The sequence below is a fragment of the Macaca fascicularis genome, chromosome 20, assembly GCF_037993035.2.
Source record: "Macaca fascicularis isolate 582-1 chromosome 20, T2T-MFA8v1.1".
NCBI classification, from domain to species: domain Eukaryota; kingdom Metazoa; phylum Chordata; class Mammalia; order Primates; family Cercopithecidae; genus Macaca; species Macaca fascicularis.
In genome coordinates, this window is record NC_088394.1 from 2,206,552 (window position 1) to 2,220,224 (window position 13,673).

The window sequence follows — 13,673 nt, forward strand, 5'->3', positions numbered from 1 at the left end:
GCCCGAGCAGAGTCCGAGGCCTGGGCAGCGCCATGGGAGTGGGGCACAGGCGGGCTCCATGGTAACTCCAGCCTTGCTCAGCAGCCCCATTAAAAAGCAAAAAGAGGCCGCGTGAATCCTGACTCTGACTGGTCTATTCAACCAGATACATCCAAAATACAATCACCTCCAGGTCCTCAGTACAGAACCACCGTGAGGGAAAACCCCACCCAGGCTTCTGGCGCCCAGACTCCGAAACTCTGAGGTCCAGGAATTTTCTTCTGGCGTCAGTGCAGTGCAGGCACCCCAGCCCCACCCCCTCCACCCGGAGTGCCTCTGCCTTGTCCCCCAGACCCACCTGCCAGGACCCAGAGGCCCCCAGGAGGGAGGTGAGGGGCGGGGGTGAGGAAGAGGATGTGGCTGGTGCCCCAGGTGGCCGCAGCTGCTGTCCTTCACGCCTCTATCACTGCACATGGCGCACTAACCCCAGGGCCCTGCAAGTCCCAGGCTGTTGGATGTGGTCCAGGCGGGGTGGGAGGGAAGACACTGGCAAAGGCAGGCTGAGAGGATTTCTTTATTCCGCGCATTCAGACCCGACACGCTCAGATGCCTTGGGGCCCCGTGAGGGCTAAACAGGGGGTGTGGTGTCAGCTCCTGGGGAGGCCCCACTCCCTGGGGAGGAAATACACAGCAGGGAGCCGCCCCCAGCCCCCCATGGAGGGACCCATGTTGCTCTAACAGGGACACTGAAGTTGCCTCTAACACCCTGTGAGAGGGGGCCCAGTCAGGTTGGCTGGAGGAGCCTCTGAGGGGCCCTCAGGTGAGCAGGTGGAGGGCTTCTCGGCTCCGGTGTCCACCGGCCCTTCTAGCCCCGTGCTGGGCCAGGTGTCCTCTGAGGCCCCTGCTGCACTTGCACGTGGTGGCCGGCAGGGGCGGGGCAGGAAGGCCACCCCCAAGGCCGGGGCCGCACGTGCTAGGGGAAGCCTGCCTTCCCAGCCCGTGTCCACAGGGCAGCAACTCCACTGCTCTGAGGCTCAGGGCCCAAAGCAGGGCTGGGCGTGGGGCTCAGGGCCTTGGTGGTTTTTCTCAGCTCTCGACACCACAGCACGGGGCCCATCACCCCAGTCCTCTGGGCCCGCGTACCCAAGCCGGATGCAGGCTGGGGAGGGCACCGGGCTCCTCTGCGGCGCCAGCGCGAGATTGTTCTCCGGGGCGGTCCCAGCCTCCAAACCCTGGCGCTACGAGTCCACGGCTCAGGCCCAGGGACCACAGGCTGTCTGCTCACGGTTGAAAACGAGGCCAAGCCTGTGGCTGAGGGGCCAGGCCAGCTCCCAAGTCTCGAAGACTCCACAGGTGTGGAGGCACAGGGGCCCTTCCAGGGCAGGCAGCCCTTGGGGCAGCAGCAGGGTCGAGGGCTCTGTCTCACGCACACGGGCACAGGCACACAGGTGCCGGCCCTGCCGCTAGCTCCCAAGAGGCTGACAGCCCAGTAGGGCGGTCACACACCCACAGCTGATCCCTGGAGATAAAGAAACCTAGACGAGGAGAGCGGAGACTGGGCGTGCGCAAGGAGGTGCCAAGGGAGGAGACCACTGCCCACACAGGGTCAGTTCCGTGAGAGGGTCAGTTCTGTGCCCACCGCCTGCCCACCCAGCTGCAGGATGCTCGCCATTGCCATTGCTGGGGAGCATGGTTTGGCCCGAGAGACCAGTGACTCCGGGAGGAAGTGCGGAGGGGCCAGGGTGCCAGCACTGGTGCCCACCATGGGCAGGGATGGGTCTCACGTCTGGGCCAGCGAGAGCTCCTCCAAGCCTCCCTTCCCCAGGCGGTACCTGGCGAGGTCCTTCCTGGTCACCAACCCGACAACCTGCAGGACAAGGCCAGGCCACAGTGGCCACGGGTCGGCTCCCGCCTGCCTGTGGAGCTCCCTGCCTTGTGTGTGGCTGGGGCAGCACAGGCTGGGGGCTTGGGGCCTTCAGCACAGCCCCCGAGCTGAGCGCAGGGCTGGGGAGGGATGTGGCCATGGGGCATGGGCTGACTCGGTGCTGGGTCCTGTGCCTCAGTGTCCCCTGCCGGGAACTGAGAGTAAGCGTGGGCAGGAGAAAGAGGGGAGCCCTGCACGGCACGCCCGCACCCCCACCGCCCCCACTCACCTGATTGCGGTTGTCCACCACCACCAGGTGCCGCAGGCCCAGGGCCCGGAACAGCTTGAACACCCGGGGAAGCGACGCCTCCTGCAGCAGGCGCACAGCCGTCAGTGCCGCCCACACGGCGGGGGCAGGCGGGACTTCACCCGAGCTGGCTCCCTGGGCCCCCTACCACGGCGTCCGGGCACGTCCTGAGCCCCCACGCCTATCTGGTCAGCCTGCTCAGCCCCTTGACTTCGGTTCTGCGGCCTGAAGCCTAAAAGCCTGCCAGGCCCCTCCACAGGAGACAAAGTCACCGACTCCTGGCCACCTCCCCGCCTCCCTGACCGCCCCTCCACAAGGCTCTGGACCCCAACCCCCGCTGTTCGGCCCCAGCCCCCTGCACCTATGCCCTGCACATGCCTGGGGCACTGTGTAGGGGGAGGGGTTCATGAACTCGGAGAGGTCCATGGTGCACTCCCGCTCGTCCTGGGACACGTGGATGGACTGAATGGGCGGGAAGCGCGGGTAGGCGTCGCGGAAGTCCTTCAGCCTCAGGCGCCGCTGCACCAGGCCCATGTTGGACCGCTCCACAAACACCTGCGGGCGGCAGGGCCCTGCATCAGGCGCCCAGCCAGCACCCCCTGGGGCCCCCACCCACCCGGCGGCCCGCAGCCTGGCACGCACCTTGTGCTTTAGTAGGACGATGAGCTGGGAGCGCAGGATCAGGCCCTGGAGCCGGGCAGGCTGCGAGAGAGGCCTGCGGTCAGGGTGACGGGCCTGAGGGTGGGGGGCTGTGCTGCAATGCTGCGTCGGGCCCCTCTCTGACCCTGTTCCAGCCAGATGTCCCATCTGGGCGTGGGCCCCGTGTCAGCGGCTACCTGCTCACACCAGCCTCGCCATGGCATTCCACGTGTACAATGCCACGGGACCCAAGGATGAGTGCCAGGGCAGTGGGGCCTGACCGCGCACAGCAGAAAGCCAAGGGCCCAGGGACGCTGGCTTTGCTGCAGGGCAGATGCAGCCCCACTGGGTCCCAATAAAAACCAACCCCAAACCTCAGTGTCCACATCTAAGGGACACACAGCAGCGGCCAAGCTGCGCATCCTGTCAGGGCCTCCTGACAAAGCCACGGCTCTCAGTCCAGCCTCGGTTCGGACTACAGGACCCTGCCAGGCCGCAGCCCCGCCCAGCCTCAGCGTCCACACGGCCCCCCACGGCCGCACTCTCAGCTCCCAGCACTCCTAGAATCAACAGTGCACCCAAACATGCAGCTTCCCTGTCCTGCGAACCTCGCCGTGTGCTTCCCACCCCTGGACTCAACAGCGGTCACGTGGCGGGACCCGGTCTATGGGGTGCCCGGTACCTGAGTCTCATCGGCGGGACCCGGTTTACGGGGTGCCCGGTACCTGGGTGTCATCGGCATGCTCCACCACGGGGAAGCCATTGTGATTGGACGCCGTGTCGCTCAGCACGTCCACAATGACGCCGACCTTCTCACGCCGCCTCAGGCAGGTCACTGGCGTGCTCATCACCTCCCTGCCAGAGCAGCCCCGCCACACAGCCCGTCATGCGCCACCAACTCCCACGTCATCCCCACGGGCTGGTGAGGTGTGAAGCCACTGGACAGGAAAGGCGGGGCTGCCTGGAGCCCGCGAGCCGCGCACCCCGCCCCTGTGCGACAAGAGGCCACTGGACACCCTCCCCACCCACAGCTGTCGTGGGCGCTGTACCTGGCAGTGAGCGAGTGCGAGGTGACCGGGGCCTCCCAGTGCAAGAAGGGCACACTCTGCAACTGAATGTGCATGTCGTACAGGCCCTGCGGGCGGGGCGCGACACAAGCCTTGAGGAGCCCACACCCACCCCTGGAGCCCCGAGCCTACCCCTAGGAACCCAGAGGCCGCCCTGGAAACCCGAGCCCACCCCCTGGGGACTGGCTGTTTGGAGGCTGGGCTCACAAGGGCCCCTCCCCCACGGCAGCACCCGTGCGCTCAGGGTGAGGCTTTGAGGCCCCGGCGCACCTCGATGAAGACGTCGCCCACGATCTTGGCGGTCATGAGCACCAGCATGATGGGGAAGCCGTAGGTCACGTTGCTGGTGGCCTCCATCATGATGACCGTCAGGCTCAGGGTCATCCGCACGATCCCGCCTGTGGGGCCATCAGGAACCCAGCACGTCCACCCGCCTGGCTCAGGGTCACGTGGCCACCACCTTCTCTGTGCAGCACACATACCATCCACCTGCCCCCAGACCCTACCCCGCAACGACAGCCACGGCCCCTCCAGACCCTGTGGAGCCCCCCACCCACTGGGCAAGAGCTGGGACCTACCCAGCTGGGCCGCAGCTCCCATCAGGGCGTATTTGCCGGGATCCGCCCAGATCTGCGGGAGGTGACATGGAGAAGGTGTCAGTGCGGTGGCAGGTCCAAACCCACCAAGATACACAGACGGAGGAGGCCCTGCCTAGACCCCAGCCCAAACCGACCAAGACACACACACGGAGGAGGCCCTGCCCAGGCCCAGCAGCCCCATGCCCAAGAAAGAACCCTGTGGCTGTGCGCACACACGCAGAACGGCCCAGCACAGCACACCCTGCTGCGGAGGCTGCGCCCTCGGCCTGAGCCAGGCGCTCAGCACCAGAGGAACAGAGGAGTGGCAGGCATGGAGGGTGCAGAGGGCACGGTCACCATGCAGCAGCCCAGGCCAACTAGGGAGCGCCGCCCAGCATGAGGAGGAAACTCCAGCACACAGGACACGGAGAGCCCCGCGAACACGAGGCTCGGCCAAGGAATCCAGGCATGAAGGCTGCAGACGGCAACTCCCCGTAGAGGCAACGTCGGGGGCAGCAAAGCCAGAGACTGGAGGACCCTGGTGGCTGCCAGGGCTGGGGGCCAGGGAAAGCGGGGCATGCGTGTCAGTGGGCACAGGGTTTCCAGTCTGGGATGACGGAACATTCTAGAAGCGGCAGCGATGGCCGCACTGCCTCACGAATGTGAGAAACGCCGCTGAATTGTCCTCTTTAAAATGATTGAGTTTTATGGTATGTGAATCATGTCTCAATTTTAAAAAGCAAAACAAACTAAACCAGACCCTTGTGTGCAGGGAGATGGCAAAGCACGCAGGCCTGGGCAGCCGGAGACGGGCAAAGCACGCAGGCCTGGGCAGCCGGAGACGGGCAAAGCACGCAGGCCTGGGCAGCCGGAGAGGGGCAAAGCACGCAGGCCTGGGCAGCCGGAGACGGGCAAAGCACGCAGGCCTGGGCAGCCGGAGACGGGCAAAGCACGCAGGCCTGGGCAGCCGGAGGGCGCTTCCTGCCAGGGCCTCTTACAGGTGTTCAGTGTTATTTAAGCGACTGACATGAGAAACAGAAGACATACAAGGGAACCCAGCCCCAGCGGAGACAGGCACAGAAGGAAAGCCCACGGAGGCCAAGGTCTGGCGGGCCGCGGATACGGCCCTGGCGCCCGGCCTCCCAGAGAGCAGCCCTGGGCGGGCGTCCACCCCATGGAGCCTAAAAACAGCTCTGTGGCAGCCCAGAATCACCCATGCTTTTTATCACATTCTCAAGAACGAGGACATAGGCCTCCACCCCCAACCTTTGCCTGGTCCAGACTCCACACAGGCTGTGCTGCCACAGTACACGTGCTGTCACCACAGCAGGACAACGCTCACGGCCCGTGAACAACGCGAGGCACGATGCTTTTGTCCTGCCCTGGGACCCCTGCTCCGGTCCACATGGCCACAAGACCTGGCTCCGCTGCAGGGCCCCACAGCCTCCCCCTCCAGCCCCACTCACCGCCGCCCCCGTGAGGTAGGACAGGGAGATCCCAAAGAGCCGGCCCCAGGCAGCCCCGATGAGCAGGGATGGGATGAAGACCCCAGCAGACACGGTGAGCCCATAGGTCCAGCAGGCCAGGAAGAAGTAGACCAGTGTGAACAGGCCGAGGGTCAAGGGGTTGTAGGAGCCTAGAAGAGAAGAGGGGCTAATGAGACCTCCACATGACTCGCGCCCTCCGCAGGACCGCCCTGCCCCGCTGCCCAGTCTTGGGCCTCACAGTCACCTTCCAGGAGCCCAGCGGTCCCCAGAAGGCTCCCTGTTCTCAACCTCCCTGGGAAGCAGAGAGTCTGCAAGGATCCGTGAGACCACAGGGCAAGAGGCTCTGCGGGGCCCTGATACCAGCAGCAGGAGCCGTGTCCAGGCGGGCGGCCCAGGCACCGGCCACACAGTAGAGCCGGGTCTAGACTCCATGGTGGGCACTATGGTGCAGCTGGCAGCCTGGCTCTGGGAAGAGGGTGCCCCCTACAGCCTGGGGTTCCCTTCCTGCAGCAGGTGGCATTGCACTGTGCATGGGTTGGGCGAGGCTGCCAGGGGACACCATCGCAGAGGTGAAAGGCTGGCACTCCAAGGTCACGGGCTACGCTTCCATGAAACCCTAGTGGTCCGGCGAGGCCAGGCCGTGGCCTTGGTGTGGCAGTCACCAGGCTGGGCTTTCTTTTGTTTTTTTTGAGAGGGTCTCATTCTGTCACCCAGGCTGGTATGCAGTGATGTAATCACAGCTCATTGCAGCCTCAAGCAATCCTCCTGGCCCAGCCTCCCGAGTACCTGGGACTGTGGGCACACGACTGTGGCCGGGTAGTTTTGCTTTTTTGGCAAAGAGAGAGTCTCGCTAAGTTGCCCAGGCTGGTCTTAACCTCCTAGGCTCAAGCGATTCTCCTGCCTTGGTCTCCTCAAGTGCTGGGATTACAGGAGCAAGTCCCTGCTATCATCCATGCTAGGAATGACCCCCCAGCCCGGGGCTGCGACCTTGGCCCACAGGGGACACTCAACCAGAAGGCATCGCCCACGCCCGGATCCCGGGGCCTGCCCGGCGGCACTGCCCACACACACCTGGCGGGTCGTGGAAAAGGCTCACCACGCTCTTCTCTGGGGTGTTGAAGAAGGCCGCGGCCATGGAGTTGTACTCGCCATCTGCACAGAAGAGCTGCGGGGTCAGGAGAGAGCGCGTGTTGGGAGGGAGACGGGCCGCTGGGTCGCAGGCACAGACCTGGCAGCGCCGTGAGAGGCCGTGTACTCTGTGCCCGGCCAACATCGGGGCAAGACCACACGGCCCCGCCATCGGGCGGGCCACAGTCACGGAGGGAAGGAGGACACATCGGGTGGGCCACGGTCACGGAGGGAAGGAGGACACATCGGGCGGGCCACGGTCACGGAGGGAAGGAGGACACATCGGGTGGGCCACGGTCACAGAGGGAAGAAGACATCGGGCGGGCCACGGTCACAGAGGGAAGAAGACATCGGGCGGGCCACGGTCACAGAGGGAAGGAGGACACATCGGGTGGGCCATGGTCACGGAGGGAAGGAGGACACATCGGGTGGGCCACGGTCACAGAGGGAAGGAGGACACATCGGGTGGGCCACGGTCACAAGAGGGAAGGAGGACACATTGGGCGGGCCACGGTCACAGAGGGAAGGAGGACACATCGGGCGGGCCACGGTCACGGAGGGAAGGAGGACACATCGGGTGGGCCACGGTCACGGAGGGGAAGGACACACGGCCCAAGCCCAGCAGGGGCTCCAGAGCCATGTACAGCCCTGGGGGTGGGTCAGCAGGACCCTGGGCTGGGGGGCTGGGGGGCTGTCCGTCCCTGGAGCCGGGGAAGGTGGGCCCAGGTGCTCACAAGCTCCTAGAAGAGGCTGTCGGTGCCCCGGTGACACAGGCCCAGGCCCAGAGCCTCGCAGGCTCCAGCAACACTGGGGTGTTGTCCACGGGGCTGGAGCAGAGTGTAGCAAGGCTGGTCAACCCCACAGCCCCCAGCCTCCCACGCCTCTAACGCTTTGCACCTGTCCTGTCAGCTCACCCCGCCCTGCACCCACTCCCGGCACGGCACCCACTGCTCTGCTGGGCCTCTAGGCTCTCCCCGTTGTGGATGTTTCATGTTAACAGGGCTACGTCACGTGACCTCATGTGTGGTTCCCCTGAGCACGGTGCTTTCCAGGGCAACCGTGTCACAGTGCAGACAGACATACAGACTGTGGTGAGCCGTGGGCACCAGGCACAGGCAACCGTCTCACAGTGCAGATGGACACATGGACTGTGGTGAACCGTGAACACCAAGCACAGGCCCGGCTGTGGACGGAGGTTTGCATTTCTCCTGGGTTCACATCTACGGTGTCCCCAGGCTTCTGAGACTCGCCCCATGAGGCTGCCATTCTGGGAAGAGGACTGGGGGGAGCCTTTGGCCCCCACACCACCGCCTGTTTCCCTGGCACCTCGGCAGACACCTGGCCTCCTCAGATCTGGGTGGACAGGACTAACCCTGAGACCTGCCAGCCTGTGCACTTCTGGAACTCGGTGGGGTGGGCAGCTCTCCTCCCGTGGCCTAAGCAAGGCTCCTGGAGGCCGCCCTGTGGCTGCCCTGCCTGCTGGACCCCACCTGGGCCCAGCTTCCCACCTGCAGCGGGTAGGACATGGAGCCCCCCTGCAGGGGCTGGCAGTCCCTCGACGAGTAGATCAGCACAAAGGCGACCGTGGCCGTGACGGCGGCCACCAGCATGGCCTCGACCACCTGCAGGCAGGGCCGGTGGATGTACCTGGAACCAAGAGTCAGGCTGCATGGCAGGCAGGACAGCAATGCGGCCCCTCAGCAGCTCCCATGGCAACCCAAGTCCCTGATGGAGGACACTGGGGGGGCCGGGGTTTTTTTTTTTTTTTTTTGGAGACGGAGTTTTGCTTTTGTTGCCCAGGCTGGAGTGCAATGGCGCGATTTTGGCTCACCACAACCTCCACCTCCCGGGTTCAAGCGATTCTCCTGCCTCAGCCTCCCGAGCAGCTGGGATTACAGGCACCTGGCACCACACCCGGCTAATTTTGTTTATGTATTTTTAGTAGAGACAGGGTTTCTCCATCTTGGTCAGGCTGGTCTGGAACTCCCGACCTCAGGTGATCCGCCTGCCTCGGCCTCCCAAAGTGCTGCTGAGATTATAGGCGTGAGGCACCACGCTGGGCCAGGCCGGTGTTTAATCGTCAATCAGACGCCCGAATGTCCTGGGCTCGTCCTCTTCCCTGGGGTAAAGACTCCTCAGCAGCAACGCCTCCCAACACGTGGGAAGTGGCGCTCCCCGTGCCCCGGCTACACCCGATAGCATTGAAATTGGCACAGACCAAGAAGGAAGAGGCCGGGAGCAGGACAGCTGCGGTTGCTACCAGGCAGAGCCGGGCGAAGGTTGGGCGTGCCTTGCCCAGGCCCGATCCCACGAAGGGCCTCACTTCCTACCCAGGGGCTGTCCTCCCGGAGCCCTCACGCTCCAGCCTCGGGCTAGTCCGTCCCCTCCAGGCCCCAGGACACATCTCCCCTGAGCAGCTCCACTGGGAAACCATCAGGCAGGAGGCTGCACACACAGCCTTTCTTTCAGCTGTGGCCTCGGACTGTCAACCCCACGCCACCATGTCTGCTTTCAAAGGGCCTGCGTGGCCACGCCTGCCAACACGATATGCAACGCGGTTTCTCACCTGATTCGAAACATGGTCAGCCAGTAGTTCAAGGCGTTGAACACAGCTCCGAGCACACCGCCTGCAGACAGGGGAAAGGCCAGTCAGCGACATGAGAGGAAAGGGGCAGGCCTCTGCCCTCCAGCTCCCAGATGGCAGCAGAAGCTCGAGGGTTTGCCAAGGGAAGAGGAGGGCAGGGGGCTAGGGGTCCAGGTAAGATGCTTCCTCCCCATCGTCACACCCTGAGGGCTGGGGGCGCTGTTTCTCAAAGGCTCCGCCTTTCTTCAGGGAAAAGGTGTCGTGCAGAGCAATAAACGCTGGTGGGACCAATTCTACCTCTTAGAGGAAAACCCATCCATCCCTGCAGCCCTGTGGTTTGTGCCAACAGAGAGATAAACAACAGGAAGCCACAGAAGCAAAGCTTTTGGCTCCCCACCCCCAAGCGTGCTGCCCATGGAAAATTCTGAAGAAGCAGGCCCCCAGGTGGCCCTGGGATGAGGGCAGGCTCCAGGGAACCACGGCCTCTAGTCCAGCCGAGCCAGGCCCACAGGCCGTCCCCGCAGAGCTGGGGGCAGCTCTTACCCACCACACCCATGGCGATGAAGACCGGGATCTCGTGGATCGTGTAGGCCATTTTCTGTGCAGAGAGAGGGAGAAGGCAGAGGATGTGAGGGAAAAGGCCCACAGCTCCTTTCTGCTGAAACTCAGGACCACTGTCGTAAGAGAGCTGTAGCCACACAGCGCCTTCCCACCCTTCCACGCAGGCCGCGGAAGTCCACAGGAGGGAAACACGCTGGGTGTTTCGAGCAGGCCTGGCCCCTGCCTGGTGTGGCGGCCAGGGAAACTCTCAGAGACCCTGCCACCCTCAGCACCCGGGGCGGGGAGGGCCCCAGGCACTGGGAACACAGCCCGTGATCCCCCAGTTTCCTGCGCACAGAACCGTCCTGTCGATGGCACGGGGAGGCTCTCCAGCCCAGGCCCCAGGCTGCCTGAGCCCACCTGCCCCCACAGCGGCTGCTGCACGTGCCCCCAGGCCATGGGAGGCCCCATTCATGCAGCAACTGTGTGACATCCCAGGTGCCCTGCTGGTCACATGGCGCCCTGACCTGAGGGCAGCTTGGGGTGTCTTCCTGCAGCCCCTCAGGGTCCTGGAGCTCGCGCAAGAGCTTGGCTCCACAGCTGTGAGCCAGTTTTCTAAAGGACCAAATCCTCAACCTGGGCCTTAAGCAAACAGGGTCCTGGCCCAGGATGCGAGGTGGGCGAGGTGGCCGATGGGACAGGTACCTCTGAGTCAAACCTTCCGAAGTTGATGAGGCCCGGGCTGGACAGGTCCCACATGTTCCCATGGTAAATGCTCAGAACAAAATTCAGAGTGAACGTGGAGATCATGGAAGCAAAGAACTGCGATAGAGAGCAGGAAACCAGCACCCTCAGAGCCGTGCTCCCAGCCCAGGGCCCACGGACCAGCAGGGACCATCGCCCCTCCTGTCAGCCGGGGGGCCAGGAGTCTGCAGACCCCGCCCAAGGCAGAAGGGAAGGGGCTGGAGCTAGGGGCGGGCGCACTGTGCCAGGGAAGGAGGGGCTCAGCCCTCTCTGAACTTGCCACTGGAGAGCAAGAGGGGAAGGTGGGGCAGGACTGGGTTCCTGGCTGTTTGATTCCCCACCCGGGAGCCAACTGGGGCTGGCAATGGTGCCCAGGACCAAGGGCGAACTGGGCAGCAAAGGCATGACCGCCGCTTTGGGCAGGGCCAGGTCCTGACAGACCTACAGGGGGTCCAGGTCCAGCCGCAGCTTGATGGGTGGCCTCAGGGCGGACCCCATGGTGGGGACTGAGAGTGCAGCATGCGCCCTGACGGGGAGGCAGCCATCAGTAGGCACTTACGATCCTCCAGGTCAGGAATTGGTTCCAGAAGGATGCACCCTCCTCCAGGCTGAACAGGACCCCACCTGGAAGGCAGGCGGCCGGATCGGGTGCCAGCTGGACACAGGGCACCATGCCCACCACCAACTCCCGCCCCCAGGCTCCAGGAAACTCAGACCATGTCAGAAAGAAGCTACTGGGGTAGGCCCCAGCCACACAGAGAGGAACCCCAAGGGAGGTCCGAGGGCCGGGCCCGAGCACACTGCCAGCTGCCGCTGGCCACTTCCAAATGCCCCGGCTGTGACTCCAAGCCTCTGCCCACCCTCAGCGGGTACTGGGCCTACAGACAGGAGACCGTTTCTTCCAACACACAGGGTGAGGGCAAAGCTCCAGACCAGGCACAGCCTTCCTCACCCACGGGGGCTCCAAACGCCGCTGACACTCCGGCCGCAGCCCCTGCGGAGACGAAGTCCCGCTTCTCTGTGTCTCTGCGGAAATACTCGAAGATCTGCAACAGAGACGGACCCGGGGCTGGGGCAGCTTCCTCGAGGGCTCAGCTCTCAGAAAGGCAGAGCGGCCACCAGGACAGGGGCTGCGCAGGGGAAGGGGCTTTCAGGACGACCGAGTCACCAGCTCTGATTCCTGAAGAGCGCCGCGCTGCGGACCACGGCAAGACAAAGCAGGGTCGGCACAGCCACCGGCAGTCCAGGGAAACACAGAAAGACCCAGCCAGGAGCTCAACTTTCCAGCACACGCAAGGTTCTGAAAACCTCCACCCTCTACCGAAAACCGCACGGACGGAAACCCAGCCTTGCTGTCGCTGTCTGTACTGTGGGAACGCTGCCTACCACTAAATTCACACACGGCCGGGCGTGCTGGCTCACGCCTGCAATCCCAGCACTTTGGGAGGCTGAGGCGGGCGGGTCACCTGTGGCCAGGGAGTTTGAGACCAGTCCGGCCAACATGGTGAAACCCCATCTCTCCTAAAACAACGAAAAACTTAGCCAGGTGTGCTGGCGGGCGCCTGTAATCCCAGCTACTCGGGAGACTGAGGCAGGAGAATCCTCAGATTCTCAGAAAGACTCCATCTCGAAAGAAAAAAAAAAAAAGAAAGAAAGAAAAATACATTCACATCCAAATGCAGCTCAATCCCCACCAACGTGCTGGGGACTTCTTGGAGGAAAAGTGTTCCAAAGTGTGTCCTGACAAATAAACATCAGGTGGACACACTTGGTTTCAGGTTCTGTGCTCCTCTGAGCACTCAGCCGCTTGGAGCCACAGACCCCTCCCACGGGAAACACAAATGCGCGTGTGGCAGGGGACCCAAGGAGGGAAGCAGTGGGCCGTGCGGAGGCCTCGCCGGGCAGGGACTGTGCCCGCTGGCTCTGGGAGCCACCCACCAGGCTGTCCTCAGAGGGGGCTGGGGCTCCCGGCCGGGGGTGCTGAGGGAAGACCATCTCCCGGAGTGGCGCCCGTGCCTGTGCCCATGGCATCTGGAGCCCACCCACACAAGGTGGAGAGAGTAGCACTCACCTTGAAATCTCGTTTCAGTGACGTTGACCTCCCCTGAGAGATCCCGGCGGCGATCACTGAACCCGAGTGGATCATCGGCCCTTCCTGGAGACCAGAAGGACCCGTGCTCAGAGACACAGCTGGGTGTGGCGGCCCTCGCGGGCCCGGTGGCCTCAGGCTCCAGCTGGCGGGGCCACGGGCACTCTGTTACCTTTCCCACGGCCAGGCCCCCGACCACCGACAGGATCACACCGGACACTTTGATCACCAACGTCTGAAACACAGGGAGATGCACGGCCTCTGATGAAAGGGCAGGCGCCGTCTTTGGACCTGAGCCATAAAACAGCCCCGATCAGGCAGGGTGGCTGGGACATGGGACATCCAGGAAGGGGCTGGCACGCCCAGGGCTGGGTCTCCCCATGGCCACAGTGGACGCTAAACAGCAGCCAAGCGGCCCCCACACTCACTGGGGGTCCCGCCCTCTGCGGCCTCGGCATTCATCAGGGAAGGGGCTCTTTCCTTTCCTTCCTTCCTGAGGCAAAGCTGGGTCGCCCGCCCCGTCCTACAGGCGTGTCCTGCCTCGGCCAGCGTGGCCAGCACAGGGGAGGTGTTCCCGCGAGCCCTGCCCAGCGAGGCCCCGAGGCCCCTCATACGCCCGGCACAGGAAGAGTGGTCACCTGCGGCTCCACGATGGCCCTCCCAGCCG

At 64.0% G+C, this 13,673-nt stretch overlaps 1 protein-coding gene across 5 annotated transcripts in view; it reads right to left on the reverse strand.

The window, feature by feature from the left end:
• Positions 1-537: 537 nt before the first annotated feature.
• The window catches only part of CLCN7 (chloride voltage-gated channel 7), a 29,598-nt gene continuing 16,462 nt past the window's right edge, over positions 538-13,673 (reverse strand). For 2 of the 5 annotated variants that reach the window (XM_045382847.2, XM_065537165.1), the window contains exons 8-25: positions 13,179-13,241; positions 12,989-13,072; positions 11,870-11,963; positions 11,477-11,541; positions 10,879-10,995; positions 10,177-10,231; positions 9,616-9,676; positions 8,558-8,696; positions 6,993-7,086; positions 5,901-6,070; positions 4,435-4,486; positions 4,127-4,254; positions 3,839-3,924; positions 3,515-3,644; positions 2,793-2,852; positions 2,529-2,705; positions 2,133-2,213; positions 538-1,846 (exon numbers count right to left, since the gene is read on the reverse strand). In XM_045382847.2, the coding sequence (XP_045238782.2) occupies positions 1,760-1,846; positions 2,133-2,213; positions 2,529-2,705; positions 2,793-2,852; positions 3,515-3,644; positions 3,839-3,924; positions 4,127-4,254; positions 4,435-4,486; positions 5,901-6,070; positions 6,993-7,086; positions 8,558-8,696; positions 9,616-9,676; positions 10,177-10,231; positions 10,879-10,995; positions 11,477-11,541; positions 11,870-11,963; positions 12,989-13,072; positions 13,179-13,241 (1,743 nt within the window). In that variant the 3' untranslated portion in view covers positions 538-1,759. Of the gene's footprint in view, positions 1,847-2,132; positions 2,214-2,528; positions 2,706-2,792; positions 2,853-3,514; positions 3,728-3,838; positions 3,925-4,126; positions 4,255-4,434; positions 4,487-5,900; positions 6,071-6,992; positions 7,087-8,557; positions 8,697-9,615; positions 9,677-10,176; positions 10,232-10,878; positions 10,996-11,476; positions 11,542-11,869; positions 11,964-12,988; positions 13,073-13,178; positions 13,298-13,434; positions 13,470-13,673 lie in introns of those variants that run through there. The other 3 variants (XM_074028502.1, XR_006694868.3, XM_074028503.1) reach the window with 3 other exon arrangements.